The 16,798-nt window shown below is 37.6% G+C and overlaps 1 protein-coding gene across 1 annotated transcript in view; it reads left to right on the top strand.

The window, feature by feature from the left end:
• Window positions 1–16,798, top strand: part of CHM (CHM Rab escort protein) — a 157,087-nt gene that overhangs the window by 101,633 nt on the left and 38,656 nt on the right. Inside the window, exon 9 of the mRNA XM_008519568.2 lies at window positions 10,806–10,883. Coding sequence (XP_008517790.1) covers window positions 10,806–10,883 — 78 coding nt within the window. The remainder of the gene's footprint in view (window positions 1–10,805; window positions 10,884–16,798) is intronic.

Here is a 16,798-nt window from a genome sequence, read left to right as displayed (position 1 = left end):
AGGATCTTGAAGCAGTTCTATAGGCCACTGGGTTATAGGGGAGGGAGTCAGGAAATGTTGAACCCCCTGGTGTTGCAGACTGGGAGTTGCCACATCAGATCTTGTGATTGTCATGGATATCAGCATAGAATCTCTGTCCAGAGGCCATCACATTCCTAGAGAACTCAAAAGAGCAAAGTTATCATCTTATCACTGCTGGGAGGGGCAATAAAACCCACAGAGCCTGCAGCTGCCCTGGAGACAGACCCTTGCTTATCTAGCAAGCTAAAGCAAAGATTCAAAGGGGCTGGTGAGTCAGGATTAGTTAATCAGAAGTCATTCAAAGTTACAATATGGTTTCTTTTTTACAATATGACTTCCCTTATGTCAACCTTGTGCTGATCCGGTATCAGTTCCCCCCTTTTGTTGTTCATCCTCAACCTTGAGGGGTATCCTGTTGATGAGGGGCAGAGGTTGTTCCATCTCATTGAACCATTCTCCTAGTAAGACGGTGATGCAGGTAGATGGGCTTCCAAAGTCAGGCCTATATTGTGTAAGCAAGTAACCAGGTATTCACTAAGACAAAAAGAACAACAAGGTTAATTGTGGGAGTAAACTATAAACCAGTTTCTGAGCCCAAGTGGCAGCCAGTCAAAAAGATTTCTAGGTGTCAGAGTCGAAGCATCCTTCACAGTTTGAAATGTCTCTGATGATGTCATTGGATGTTCAGGTATCTTTCTGAGTGGCTTACATAGCAGCAGACATGAATCTCTCTTAAATTTATATCAAGTCCTCTAGCTTCAGTTTGCAAGGCTTCATGAAAAAGGTCAGGTTCAATTCTCAGTGATTCCAAATGAAAATCATGGGAAGAATTGAAAATGTTAGTTTGGAGATTTGCAGCCAGATATTTCAGGAGACTAGAAGAATTCAAGATCCTGTCCAGTTAACAGATATAACAAAAACCTCAAAGACAGTTAACAGAACTAGAATCTAATATCCATGAATGTGTACTATAGCTTCTACTGAAACATAATTTTTCTCTCTAAAATCACCCTCAGTTTTTACAAAAGATGGCCTAATTAAGATTAACTGGTTTGCAAAATAAGTCTAGTTTCAATAAAACTTGATCCAATTATTTACGTAAGTGCAGCAAGAATAGTAATTGATTGTATAGGCTCTTTTAAATCAGCTTTGCTGGAACTTTTTATAAGGAATCTCAGATTGAACTTTAAAGGCTTCTTGAGGCCAGAAAAGCCAAGCCAAGGGCTTGTCATCAGATTGTGCCTGCAAAACCTACAGATTTGGGTGGATTCCTGTCTTCTCAAGGTCCCTCAAAATATTTCAAGGTTTCAGGCGCCTACCAGATATGTGACCTTCCTTAGTTACCTGGTAAAGTTGGTGCAAACTCTGTAAATGAGGTATCAGGCCACTATTTCCATGTGACTTTATTCCAGAAAGTCAACCTTTATTCCTCAAAAGCTGTCTTGTCATATCTGAGTCTGTATGTTTCTCTCAAATATGACATTTCACTCCAAAGCCTTGGTATTATAACCAGTGTTTCCAATTGTGTCCTGTTATAAGGAGAACAGATTCTTATTGAACTTATGAAAATAACTATATTGCCATGAAAACAATACTCACTCAGTAAGAGTTTCCAAATTCTAGAGGGATCAAGTATGGAGAAAAAGATAAATGTTTCAATTCTGCTCAGAAAGGTATAATTTTACCAAATTGCTACGTCATAGTTAGCATCAGAGAAAAAAGATTTCCTTAAATCTGAAACAAAACAAAACATCAAAGAATCAGCAATATCTCAAATGAAAAGTCATAAATTATAATTATCTTCATCAGTTCATTCAGTCCTGTGTAATTGGTTCTTGATCTTAATCTGTCAGCAGTTTCATGAAGTCATCAGTTTCTCTGTTAGAGTTCCGTAATTTCTTACCCTGTTCAGTTTTATGATCTGAAAGTTTATCAGAAACCTGAATTCTAGAATAAGTGTCAGTCCTTTCCAGGAATCTCTCTGAAGATGAAACATATTTTCAAAAGCAGAGGAAAACAACTATCTGCAAATGACAGAAAACTCAAAAAAGAGCAATTGACAAAGAAACTTGTCACATACAACACTTCAAGTGACATACAACAACTTCAAGATAATAATTGGAATTATGGCTGTCAACCAGGACAGATCAGAATTTTTGAAATGTTGTGTAATTTTTAAAACATTTATATGAATAACATTTACTCACATAATACCACCTAAGAAGGTTTATCATCACTTATTTGACAATGCTTCCCATGTAATTTAACATGCCAAATAAACCTAATAAGTTTAATATCTTCCTCCTTATAGGAAGAGAGAGTGAATTTCTTTGAGAAGTCTCAGGCCCTCTGAAAATCCCCAGAGAAATTTTCTCCTTTCTTCCAGGTGAAAAGAAAGCCTTTATTCAGGACTTGAGTATCTTTTTGGGGCATGGGGGAGAGAGCTTGTCAAAACTATCAAAAGGTTTTAAAATGCTTGTTCAAATAGGAAACAGCATTCACTGAGCAACAATACTCAGTTATCTGTTCGATCAAAGTGACAACAGAAACAGTCAAGGGCAAACAGTTAAAATAGTCAAAAGACCTTAACAGAGAGACCTAAGTCTTTTTTGAGCATAGGAAATTATTTTAACAAAACATAGTTTTTCTGTCTTTTAGGTAGACTTACTTAAAAGTAAAGAAAAGCCTTTTTTAACCTCTTTATCAAGAGCTGATCAAAAGTTCAAGAAAATTATCCTTTTAAGAGTAAGAAGGCCACTTCTAATTTTGCATCAGCTTACTTTTGACATTAAAATTCATTTACTTCCTTTAATCTTATCCCACTTCACCATGCATAAAACTCCTGGAGATTTTACTTTCACGAACTGTCACTTACTTTTTACATTCAGAAGTTGTCTCGTCCCCCCCCCCCTTTTTTTCTTTCTTACTACTTTAGGACAAATTCATCCTTTTTTTAAGAAGATAAACTAAAATCTCCATTCTTTATATCTTCTCTACTGGAATCATTTTACTTTCCTTGTATACAGACTTTCTAGAAATATGTGCTTTCTCACAGAAAATTTCTCAGCATGTACAAAACATGTCTATCAACAAACTAAGCATTTTTTAGTTTCTCTGAGATAAGACACCAAAGGCAGACAAATCTATGCTTAATAATGAATTTCTAACATTTTATCTTATCTGCAAATGACCTAGATACTCAACACGTTTTTATCATTCAACTTAATTTAGCTGAACTCTGAAGTTTTAGCTTACCAAAAAGAATTTGGAAGCTGTTTTTTCAAGTATAGAAGCCATGAAACATAATTATTGTACCTAAGAACTCTTACCCATTTTCATCTATCTAAATCATTTATTTCTAACAATTATGTTTAGAAAACTTCCTGAGACATTAGACAAAATTAGCTATCATTTAAAGCTATTTTTGCTGACAAATTTGTAACAAGTATTATGAGCTCATTTGACTACTAAACCTAGGCTGCATGTCTACATCATATCCAAATACTGACAACTCTGAGGACATGCTTATTTTGATCAACAAACTTAAGCTTTCATTTACCAAAGATTAATTTATGTCATGTTAACTTGAAAGACATTTGAGTTAATTTCTGTTACATTTAGAATTTATGTTAGTGCTTACTTTAAGCCAATTTGAATAGAGCTCTTAATTTTGGCCATACCATCTGGAGGTAGAGAAATTTCTCAGTTACAACATATACATATGGATACATATATGAGCACACAGGTAAACATAGGGACCTTACAGTTGCCTTTAAAGTTTTATGAATCAGGTGCAATACAAAACTCACTAGTCTATGAGAAACATTTGCATTTCAAACAGTGGCTCTTAAGTCCTAGAGAAGATGGGAACAGAAAGTTTACATCGTAAAGACATAGAGAAGCCCTTCAGGTTTTCTCTAAGATGGAGTTTCTGGGGCATAACCCATCCAATTGAAAGTGTTTTCAATTAATTAAAATGCACCCAAGTGGTGAGTCTCCTGGGGTGCTTGCGGTGTTCCTCATGGCAGTAAAGCCAGGGTCTGACTATCATCAGACTTGGAGAAGGGTGCAAAGCCTGACTGCAAGTGTCAATATAGTTATAAGATTTAGTCAAGGCCCACCCAGCCTAGGCACTTACTCCCTGAGCCTGCACAAGGCAAGCCAGGGAGGCAAGAGGCAAAGACCTGGAGTGGGCCAGGGGCTGGGGTCCCAACAACAGGGTTGATAGTTAAGTCCCTACAAAGGTTTCTAAGTTTTCAATTTTACAGAAGGTCTGGCCTGAACTTAACCTCGACTTGGTGACAACAGAGGAGGTGAAAACAAGACAGACAAAGAAGGGAAAGAGGTGATCAGGCCTTGCCCTCATGGCCTCTTCCCAAGGGTTATCGATAAGAGTCACACAAACAACAGTTCCCATGCCAGGACATGCAACCACAGCAGGACAGTTTACAGAATAAGTTATAGGTCTCCTGTACCCATAACTGACTCAGTAGGCACCCAAAATACTCAACGAGTCCTTGACAGGAGACGAAACAGGGTTCCAGATTTTCAGTCAAATGACTGACCCAGGAGCCAACCTGGAATCATTCCAGGTGCCCCCAAACCAGTGGGGAGCTCCCAGGGGTGGATCATGGACTCTCTGAAGCCAGAAACTGCAGCCCCAGCCTGGGAGTACTCCAGGTGCACAAACAGAAATGAGAACCACCAAGAGAGGGCACCCCACTTGGGGTCGCTGGGGTGATAAAGCCTGGAAACCAGAGGAGAGCACCCAGGGGTGGAGCCTTTGACTTTAAAGATTTCTTTGTTTCTCTGTTCAAAAGCTCAAAAGCAGCTCCCAAATAGCCACTGTAACTTTAAATTATCCCAGGTTATCTTGCCAGCTGTTTACAATTACCTGCGTTTTAGGGGGCTTTTCTCAAGGTGGCCGCAACAAACAAGGTAATTTCCAAAGAGACTTTGTTATGATCACCAAGAAACTCAGTCCCCAAACAGCTATTTTAAACTATTTACTGACACAGACACAGCCAAACCAGGCACCAGTGAACTAGTTCCCAGATTTAGGGTATAAAGTCCTACAACTGTTCGCACTCTTGAGTGCATGCCCAAATGGTCTTATTGGACCCCAGATGGAGGGGAAGGGAGTTTATTGAGCGTCCTTGAGGCATCTTACCCTGTTCCAGATTGAGCCCATTGACTGACCAGATGTAACCGTTTCTCTCTTTACCTCAATCAGCGTTTGGAGGCAGCCAGCGTTGGTCCAGGAAAGGAGGAAGGGCAGTTCCTGGAGACAAGGAGAGCCTCGGCAGCTGCTATGGACTTACATGCCTGTCCTAGGTCATCTGGCCACAAGAAGGGCTTAGGGTCCCACGTGTAGTACTACATTTGTTACCACCCAGGGGAAAATTATTTGCCCACCGTAAGACATGGCAATAGTCAAAGCAAGGTAATAGGAGAGAAATGACTTTTTATTACAGCTTGCAAGCAAGAGGGAAGATGGCCAACTAATGTCTGAAAGAACCCTCTTAAGCAGGGCACAGGATCTTGAAGCAGTTCTATAGGCCACTGGGTTATAGGGGAGGGAGTCAGGAAATGTTGAACCCCCTGGTGTTGCAGACTGGGAGTTGCCACATCAGATCTTGTGATTGTCATGGATATCAGCATAGAATTTCTGTCCAGAGACCATCACATTCCCAGAGAACTTAAAAGAACAAAATTTTCATCTTATCACGGCTGGGAGGGGCCATAAAATCTACAGAGCCTGCAGCTGCCCTGGAGACAGACCCTTGCTTATCTAGCAAGCTAAAGCAAAGATTCAAAGGGGCTGGTGAGTCAGGATTAGTTAATCAGAAGTCATTCAAAATTACAGTATGGTTTCTTTTCTACAAGATGGCTTTCCTTATATCAACCTTGTGTTGCGCCGGTATCAGATATAGTATATGTCACTGTTAATATGAAACCAGGTCATTTTTTGATGGCTTAATGAAATAAATAGTTATAGATGGCTCTATTGCGTTTTATATTTAAGTGTCTTTTTCAGAGGCCCCATTTACCCTAAAAACTTAAGAGAAATTAATTTTCAAACAGAAAGATACTTGTTAATATCATATACTAAAGTAGCATGTGTTTCATAAACTGTAATCTATAGTGAAAGGAGGTCTTTGTTGAAAATTATATTTAATTTTAGTTAAGTGGATTTTTCATGCTTTTGATAATACTGTAATAGTCGTGGCATAATGTCTTATGATTTTTTAACCTTATACAATTTCCCACTGATTCTGAACTTGATCTCCTTGCTTTTCTTCTAATCTGGGAAGATATTTAAAAATTGTTTTTCCCCATGTGGGGAATTGGTGAGTGTGTGTGTGCGTAAACATGAAGCAGTCTGACTGACTGAAATGAAGAGCTGCGTAGGTCAGTTGGTAACAACTCATCTATAGCTGCTTACGAGGAAGTTGGAAACAGTGGTGCTACTACTCACATGACGAAAAGAAATCCCCTAGCAAATGAGAAAGCTAATTGTATGATCTACACTTTTAACTTGCTTGTCCATTTTGGGGCCTTGACCTAATTCAGCCTGTTTACGTTTAGTGAGCCAGTAATATTTCATGTGCCTATGACTTCTTTCAGTAATGTCAGGAAGTTAATGAAGGTTACGCTGATTAACTTGATCACATCAACTTCACTGTGTCAATATTCCCCTACCAACAACAGGCAGCTGAATACCACTTGGGAAATGCAAACAGTCCAACAGAAAGATGACTTTTTCTGTCCTTAGAAACTATCGAGTGAAATGTCTCAAATAGTACCAGCTGTACTAGCACAATTAAGATTGTTCCATAATTTGATATTTGACTGGGGAACAAGATTAGCAAGAAGGGAGAATAATCTTTTAGCTGGTGTCCTAGGGTAAAATTTGGAGTCTACAGGATTTTCAGGCACATGAAATTTTGCTTGGTTGCTCTAATGTGGCATTTCTTGTATTATTCTAAATTCCTCAATGGAAAAAAAAAACCCCTGATTTCCTTGTTGTTTTATAGTAGAAGGAATTATTATCTAACCTCACCTACCCTAACTAGCTTGGTCATGTCCACTAAAATGATTAAATTTAGAAAGACAATAGGAATATTATGACATACTTAGAGAATGTCACTTATCTCTACCATTCATTTTTATTTTTTATTATGATCAGATTATGAAATATTTTAAGATTATTTCAGAAAGTACAGAGAATAATATAAAGACCACCCACGTAACCACTTACAGTTTTGTCAAATCTTAGCATTTTGCCATATTTGCTCTCAATATGTTTTTTAAAGAAACTGAGCAATTGAAAGCTTCGGTGTAACTTTCACTCCCTCCCTTCCCAGAGATAACTCGTATCCTGAATTTGGTGTTTATAATTCCCTTAAATGTTTGTGAACTTTTGCTACATATATATGTATCCATAAATGATATACAGTATTATTTTACATATGAAGTTTTGAAACTTTTTAGAAATAATATCACTCTGGACATATTCTTCCCTGAGTTGCTCTTATCAGATACTCAATTTTTATGTTTTTGTCATTTATCCATGTTTATGGATGGGGCTGTAGTTCATTCATTTAAATTGTTTATAGTACTCCATTATACAAAGTGAGAGATTAAGCCAAGTGTATAGTTAGACGGTGCAGTCCCCACAGGACCACTCTCACTTCTGACACCAACTGCACGTTTGACGGATTCCCCAAACCACCCTCAAGTTTGATAGTTAACTAGAAGGACTCCCAGGACTCACTAAAAGCTGTGATACTCACAGTTATGCTTTATTACAGGGAATGGGTATAGATTGAAATCAGTCAAGAGAAGAAGTGCATAGGATGGAGTACAGGGGGGTTCCGAATGTGGAGCTTCCAGTTGTCTTCTCCCCATGGAGTCAAGACAGTGTTAGTCTCCTAGCATTGATGTGTGTCAATATGCACAGAGGATGGCCAATCAGGGAAGCTCACATGAGCTTCAGTGTCCAGAGTTTTTATTGGAGCTCCATCACACTCGGGCATGACTGATTACCCATAGGGCTGAGCTCAGTCTACAGCCCCTCTAGAGGTTGACTGATACCACATAACTGAACGCCTCCACTCTAAATTACACTGTTGATCTTTCTGGGATGGCTAGTCCCTACCCTAAGACTTGTTGATGTGGCCAACCCTCACTCTAAATCATATTGTTAGACTGTCTGGTGAGCCAAGGCCCACAAGCAAACAAAGAGACTCCTTTCAAACTTGACGTTCCAAGGGCTTAGAGATCACCTCCCAGAAGCCAAATATAAAGGCCAGATCTTTTTGTGGGCCAGGTTAGATTCTTTATTACATGTATGAATATACCACATTTTATTTTATCTATTCTCGTGATGGATATTTGGGTTGCATGTGGCATATACAAAAATAATACCTTTTTATTATTTAGTTAAGGAATGCTTATGTAATACTTACAGTGTATCAGATGCTGTGTAGCTTCTTTTCAAGTATTAATTCATTTAATCCCCAGAAGAATCCTATATGAGATAAATGCTACTATTCTCATTCTGTCAATGAAGAAAATAGGATACAGGAAGGCTAAATACCTTGTTCAGAGTCACACAGCCAGTAGATGGAATAGCTGAGATATAAACTGAGGCAGTCAGAATCCTTCCTTATAACCATTATGCTATGCTGCCTAAAACCAATGCAGCTACAAATATTTTTATACACAACTTCTTGTATACACGTATGAGAGTTTTTATAAGATAAATGCCAAACAGTAGAATTGCTACACTGTAGGTATATGCATCTTTAACTTTATTAGCTACTGCCAAATTGTTATCCAAACTGATATTTTTAAACAATTTGTAAGGTATTTGCACGTTTTTCCTAATCCGTGACTTGTCCTTTCACTTTCTTTTGTTGTCCAGATGTTTATAATTTTAAAGTACTCCATTTTTTCAATATTTTTCTTTATGATTTTGCTTTTTGCATCTTAAGAAATATTTCTTTCCCCTGAGCTCAAAATTACATCCTCCTATATTTTCTTCTAGAAGTTTTCTTTTTATATTTATGCCTTTCATCTACCTGGAATTGATTCTGAATATAGCGTAAAGCAAGGCTATAATTATTTTCCCCATATTGTCTCAAAGCTTTTCAATGGTCCATTCTTTCCCCACTGGTCTATAATGCCACCTCTGTCATAATCATGTTCATATACATATGGGTTTTTGTGTTAGTTTGCTATTGCTGCCATAACAAATTACCACAAACTTAGTAGCTTAAAACAACACAAATTTGTTAGCTTACATTCCTCGAGTTCGGAAGTCTAAAATGAGTAGCAAGGATGCCTTCCTTCTTGGGGCTCTGGGGAAGAGGCTGTTTCTTGTCTTCTCCAGCTTATAAAGGCTCCCTGTATTCCTTGGCTTGTTTCCCCCTTCCAGCAATGGCGTCACTCCAACCTCTGCTTCCGTCTTCAGATCTTCTCTCACTTTGACCCTCCTGCTTCCTTTTTGATCACATTGCACCCACTGGAATCATCCAGGAAAATCTCCCCATCTGAAGATCCTTAATTTAATTATATCTGCAAAATCCTTGCTATGTGAGGGAATGTATCCACAGGTTCCAGGGATGAGGATGTGAACATCTTTGATGGGGGTATTATTCAGCCTACCACGATCTCTTTCTGGACTTTTCATTATTATTATGTTTTTAATTCATCCCTTTTAAGCATACTTATTTTATAATCTCTATCTGATAGTTCTACCATCTGAATAAAGTTTTCGGCAGTCTAATCCTGCTGTTTGTTGTGTCTGTTGATTCTTACTAGGATAAGATATGTTTCTTCATCTGTTGTATAATTTTGAATTATAAACTCATCACAGGGCACAATCTCATGTGGCCTGTGTTGAAGCCATATCACTCCAGAAAGCAATTGCTTTCTACCAAGTCTCCAGGGGTACTACTGACCCAGAGCCACTTTTTATGACATTTTCTTGGTTAAGGGTTTTTTGAATCATATAGTAGTGTAACTTCAAACCCCCAACCTGTGTAAGGTTGTAAATGCAGAGGTGAAATTTTCCACCACCCAGGGCTTTAGATAAAACTTTCGTTTTCTCCCTCTTTTAGTAAGTGGATCTTTTCCCTAGATAACCCTTTCACTGAGGTGTAGTCCTTTAAGGATCCCGACGTTATGAGGGAATATTGTCTTTTCCACTCCCTGCCTTGTCTGGATTCTAAGACTTCTCCTTTCCCTATGTGGGCATTAAAACCCAAGCCCTTAGATTCCTGGGATAGGCAAACTCCTTAGAGCTTCTGCAGCATGAACTCATGTGCTTACTGCTCTAGTTTTTAGTTCCGAGTTTAGTTTTTGCTTACTTTTATGGTAAGCAAAATCTCTAGGGGTCTCCTAGAGTCTTCCCTGCTTGTTTTCTCCTTAACACTTCTCTGTGGCCACTTCTTTTGAGAGTCTCATACATCACCTCTTGAGTAATCAGTAGCTGGTTTGGGGGGGATAGCTGAGCTTTGCTTAGGGACACCTTTGGCTTGGTCACAATTCTAGGCTTCCACATTATATTATTAGCAGTAGTACCTCTGCTGAATCAAAATACAACTGATCTTACCTTTGAGATATTCTTAATACCGTGATAGACAAAATAATAAATTGTCAAAATCCTATTTCTGTAAGACTAATTATTAAATGTAAGATAATTTAAAAGAAAATAACGTTATACCTTAATTTTCAACTCAAGAATCCTAATTCTCATTTTCCTCTTCTCTTCCTAGGATGTGTGCTGTGTTTGGTGGAATCTATTGTCTTCGCCATTCAGTACAGTGCCTTGTTGTGGACAAAGAATCCAGAAAGTAAGGATGATATAAGTTACCTTCCTATATTTACACTGCAAGCACAGGTGAAAAATGCTAAAGTCGATTATAAAAAAATGATTCTTCAAAGATCCTCCTTGGTATTAATAACATATCAACCTTGATTAAAAGTAATTTGTATTTAGATCCTCCAGAACAAGGAAAGTGAGTTCAGAATATAGAAAGTAAATTAATTTCCCTGCAATATGACTATAGCTCCTGATCATCCAAGCTTAGAAGACAAATCATTTCAGCTGCTGGGGTGGGTGATGAGTGATGTTAGTTTTCCTTGTGGCCTTACCTCCTCTAATTGATTTTCATCAGATGACAACAAAGCCCTCTGTTATTGCATTTTTAAAAATGGAGCTCACCTAAAGACTCATCAGATTAATCTCTGCTGATAATGCATGTCACTCCAAGAGAAAAGACTTTAATGACTTTTTAGGTAGATTGTTGTCATAAACTATGCTGCCCTGTTATCTGAGGATAAATTCTTTTACAACCGTATCAGGCCTGCAGGCTGGGTTCGGATCGAAATAAGAATGTACCTGCCTTTAAAAAAAGCTGAGCACCATCTATTCATCTGTGTATTTTTATACTTCAATTATATTTTTCTAGGATTTATTATTTAGTTACTAAGATATGCTCTTGCCTGAATTACACTAAAAAGCATTCTTTGATTTCTTGGTTTTACATTGAAACTTAAGTGGGTCAACTGGATCAAGTGTTAGGAGCTGTTTAAATTGCTACGTGTTTTTCTTTTTTGTTATGTGTTCTTAAGCATCTACTGACCTATGTCTCTTGTATGGCTGTTTGTAGGGGTATATAAAGAAATAGTGTTGTTCAGGTCATAAAATACGTTAATATCTTAAACTGAAAACTTAACAATGCAAATTTTAATGTTTCTTTCATTTTACAATAATGTTGTGTAGTCTAAGTGGCATAAACTGTTAACTTCTTATAGACTAGTTATAGCACAATAAGTAGTATTTTGAGATATGGGGGAGAAAAAAATTCAACCCTAGAACATGTGATATTTAGATAGTGAATTCACTTTAGAAAAGTAATCCTCAAGTATAAGATAAAATAGACGCATTGTTTAAAAGCTTGTGAAGTACCTTTAGCACTTAAACAGAAAGGTACCACATAAATGAAACCTGATAATCCAAAGTGAAAAATCTGTCCCCGAAGGCCCAGGATATTCATGTATTGGCTCATGAAGAGCTCTGTGGAGGTTCACGAAGGAATAGTTGTCTTTATGACTCTTAGGGTCATTTTGCCTTATGCATTCATTTTGAAGCGTGAGTATGTTCCCAAGATGGAAAGCCAGATAATGAATTGCTTGTTTGGTGCTTATTTACTTAGATCCTTTTACCTTTTTGGGCCCCATTCCAGTCCGCCATATTACTCTTAGTGACAGGCAGAATTTGCATGGCTTATGTTTGTTTAAAAAAAAAACATGGATACATTAGTACAGTAATAGCTTTTGTTGAACTAAAGGCTGCATTTACCTTAACTTTCACTTAGTTTTTATTACAGACTCTGAACAGAGGAGCTCTTCTTTTATGGTCTGCAGATTTCAGTTGTAGCAGATAGCTGAGGGCTAAGGGTCTAAAGACCAAAGTTTGGTAGTTTTCAATTTTTAATGTGCATAAGAATCACCAGGTGAACTTGTTAAAAAAAATGCCAATTTCTGTGCCTCACCCTCTGAGAGTGAAGTTGGATAATGTGCTTAGAGTGGAGCCAGGTAATTTGCAGTTTTAAGGAACACCCCCAGTGGATCTAATGTAGGTGCTCCTCAGATGACACTGAGAAACTCTGATCTGTGAGGTAAAGTTCAGGATTTAAGCCAATGGTACTTGGTTCCAGGATGGACTTGGGGTTCTGGGTCTTAATTCATTCTAAGCCCTTATCAAGATGAACCTTTTAGATCTACTGGAATCGAATACGAATTTTAAATAACAGACACTGCTTCAGATTTAACATTTCTTTTGTATCATCATAGAAAGACCTCAAACATAGCAATTATTATCTAACAACTCCTAAGGCATACGTGATCAGGTAGCCCTGGACTGAGAAGACGTGGAACTCCATCATTACCAGGAATGATAGTGGGCAAGTCACTTTTCTTTGGACCAGTTCCTTTATCTGTAGGACGAGTTAGATGGACTCTGCAATAATCCCAAATTTCCTCCCAGATGTGACATGCTTTGGTTGAGTTACTGAAAGTACTTAGAAAGTACTTAGTTTTTCTTTATCATTTAGAAATAAATTATCTTAAAATGTTTTATATGCCCAAATGTAGGCCATTCTCACATATTGGGTAATCTTCAGTACCAGTGAGAAATTCAAAATTTTTGAAGAACTTGTAATTGTCTACTTTTATGGATATAAATGAAATAGCAAAATGTCTACTTATTCTATTTATTAAATTGTTATTTTACTAGAACTCCAGTTTTCCAAGTGAATACCTTTTTCCTGTCCATCTTGGTTGATGAAGATACAGCCATTTTGGATTCTGGGTATAATTCTCTTCCTGGAAAATTTATTCCAAGCCATAAGTGTTTATTTCCTTATAGTAAGAGAGTTTTTAAAATTTGACCTGCATTCATAATATTCATGATACTACAATATTCTAACTGTACTGAATTACTTAAGTGATCTTTAAAAGTTTTAAGAGACAACCAGTACTTGAAAATTGTAAATTCATACCTTCACTAATAATTACCATATTTATAATAATTTTTGTCTCTTTAAAAAAAAGAATCCATTTTATGACGTCAAATAGTTTTTGTAAATATCTAAAGCTGGCATTCATTGAAGTTGACTCAGGCCAATGTATCTTTCCCAAACACTACTTTGTCATTCAAAATCAAATAATTGAGAGAGCTACCAGTAATAGTAGATATTTTGTCAGGACTTAAATGTAAAGTGAGGGATAATTTTTTGAGGGAAAAACCTTGAGTTTTTATTTGGGCATATCCAACATACATTTCTTTTTAAGGAATACAAGTTGAGTCAAACAACTCTTTATTCTAAGTGTAATTAGAATATTAATCAAAGAATTTGCATTTGTTTCCTTATGGTCTTAGATCACCTTTCTTTCCCTATTTTTCTGTGTGGAACACTTGACGTCTCCTTTCCCCATTTGGCGTAGTTACAAGCTACTCCGGCTTCAGGTCTAAGATTATTTCCTAATCCCACAGACTAGATCAGAACCCTCTGCCAGCCTCCCAAGTCAGGTCCCCTTGTGTGATTGTTTGTCAGTTCCCAGTAAGAAAAGGCAGGATCTCACTACTGTATCTCCAGAACTAAGGTACGTTCCTGTCACCCTCTATACTCAATAGCTATGTATTGAATGAATGAATGAAGATGAAAACCTGATGATAGCTTTTTGTGCGTTTCTTTTCACCTTCCATTGAGGAAAGGTGATAGAAGCATAAAGATCATAGCACTGAATTTGATGTGGTGATTATACATCAAAGTATTACGCGAACTTTGAGAGAAGAAATATGAAATACATAACCAAATGCATACTTATTTTCAGCTAGGTCTTATTTTTCATTTTTGTTTAATTTGCTTTTTCTGAGGTCCACATTGACTATGCTCTCTTTCTATATTATCCATTGGCTCTGCTTTCTTAATTTTCAGCGGACATAGGTATCAGTAGTTCTTTTCTGTACCCTCACTAAATTCTAATATTGAACCCCTCTGTTGAATGCTTCTGGAAATGCTGAATGCTCTTGTTGAACAGCTTTCTTTGCAGCTGTGCTGACCATGTAAAACTCCTATAAATTAGATTTCGCCGTTTAGTAATACAGCATTTGATGTTAAGTTAGGGTATGAATGACCTTGGACCAGATATGTCTGTAACCAATAGTCTGAATCTAATTACTTCAGCTAGTGTGCCTTGTGTACTTCAGCTGTCTCACTTGCTAGATTTCCTACTATGACTATTTCTGAGTGAGAGGTTTTTCTGATATTGTGAATAACTATACCTTTTCTAGATACTTGGACATTAGTAATGAATAGTATGTTAGACCAAGCATGAGGTGACCGATTCTTAATACCATTCGTCATTGTAGGAAAATCACTGAATTTCTGATTTTAGCGTGTCTTGTTGGCAAAATGGTAGTGATAATATTCTAGATATTTAACCTTCACCAACCCCCACGCTAGTTGCTATGGGGATAAAGAGATGAATAAAACATGGACCTTGCCCTTGTGTACAAAGAGACAGTAAAGAGTGCAGCCTTTAAAGTCAGATAGACCTGGATCTGTATCCTGGCTTCCCCACTTACTAGCTGAGTGAACTTTAACCAGTTGTTTTTAACCTCTCTGTGCTCCAGTTTCTTTATCTATAAAGTGGGACATGACAGTACCTACCTTATTGGGGTATTATGAGTATTAAATGAACAGATAAAGCACATAGAACCATTTATTACACATAGCAAGAGCTCAGTACATGTTAGCTAGTAGCAATTATTAATGTTAACTAGATACTTTGGAATCCCATGGAGGCGATATGTTGTAAAGGTCTTCTATGCTATGCTAAAGAATTTGGACTATAATCAGTGGTAGTTTTAAGTAGGTAAATAAGATTAGATTTGCTGCTTTTAAGTTAGTAATTCTGGCAGTGGTTTGGAAGAAGCACTGTGATGGAAAGAGATTCTTTGCCTTCTAAATCAGAGATTCTGTGTTTTTGTTTCTGTCTCTACACTGTTCACGTGCACAGAAAACTTCCATCATCCATCCATCCACTCAGCCTTCCATGCAACAAGTATTGGTTGTTTTCTGTGTGCCAGGCACTGGGGATACAGCAGAGAACAAGACAATCATGGTCTTTGTTCTCATGGAGCTTAGAGTCTACTGGGGGACGTTAGAGAACAAATAAATTAATGAGATAATTACACACTGAGATCTGTTCAATATGCGGATCTGCCTCTGTCCCTCCCAGTGTAAAAAGCTTCAGTGGCTTTATATCACTTGAGAATCAAGTCTAAGACCCTTTTACGTGACACATGAGACTCTGGGATCTAACCTCTGGCTGCCTCTCTAAACTCATCTCTCTTCCCTCCCTGCTTCCATTTTATTGTCAGTTAATACTGAACTGCTTATGATTTCCTGTAATCTCTTATTTGCCTCTGTTTCCCTGCAAATGCTGCCTTTTTACCTGAAGTTTTCTGCTTATTTGCTTTATTCGTTGGTTTTCAGCCTTTAAAAGCAGCTAATGCATCACTTCCTCCGAAGAACATTGCTGATACTCCACCCCTCCCCCTAAGCTGAGTTAGATCCCTCCCCTTAGTACTCGCATGATGCTCTGTCCTCATCTCTTACCACCTACCAACTTGCTACCAGTCCATTGTCTTATTAGTCTTAACAAGAGTCTAAGGCAGTGTGATTGGAGATGGAGAGAAGAGGCTAGTTTTAAGAAATCTTTATAAGGTGGAGTCAAAATTGAGTAGCAGGTTAGATGTGGGAAGAGAGGTTCTGAACTAGGGAAATTCTGTAACTAACTGGTCATGTCATGACCTAAGACAGGGACTCGAAGGAGGGAAGCAGGTGAGGAGGCATGATGAAGTCAGTTTGGGGAATGCTAGGTTTAAAAGGGATTGGAGTCTATCCAGAAAAAAATAGATAATAGGCAGTTAAAAATACAGATACAGAGTTTGAGATTGGTCAGAGCAGAGAACTATAGATGTGGAGTTAATCTGTTAATGGTGTTTGAAACTATTGGAGTGGATTTTTAACCCCCCAAAAATTAGTGATAAGCATTTTAGAATGGTTTTATCAAAGAAGTGTCATTTGAATTAATGTGTGCGAGAAAGCATAGAAGGGCATAATGAGTAGGGAGAATTATTTTGTTTCTTGCAATGATTGGGAATCTTATAATTTCCTTAGTTATTATATTTTCC

Source organism: Equus przewalskii, chromosome X (genome assembly GCF_037783145.1).
Source record: "Equus przewalskii isolate Varuska chromosome X, EquPr2, whole genome shotgun sequence".
In the NCBI taxonomy this organism is placed as follows: domain Eukaryota; kingdom Metazoa; phylum Chordata; class Mammalia; order Perissodactyla; family Equidae; genus Equus; species Equus przewalskii.
This window is presented reverse-complemented; position numbering and strand designations above follow the sequence as displayed.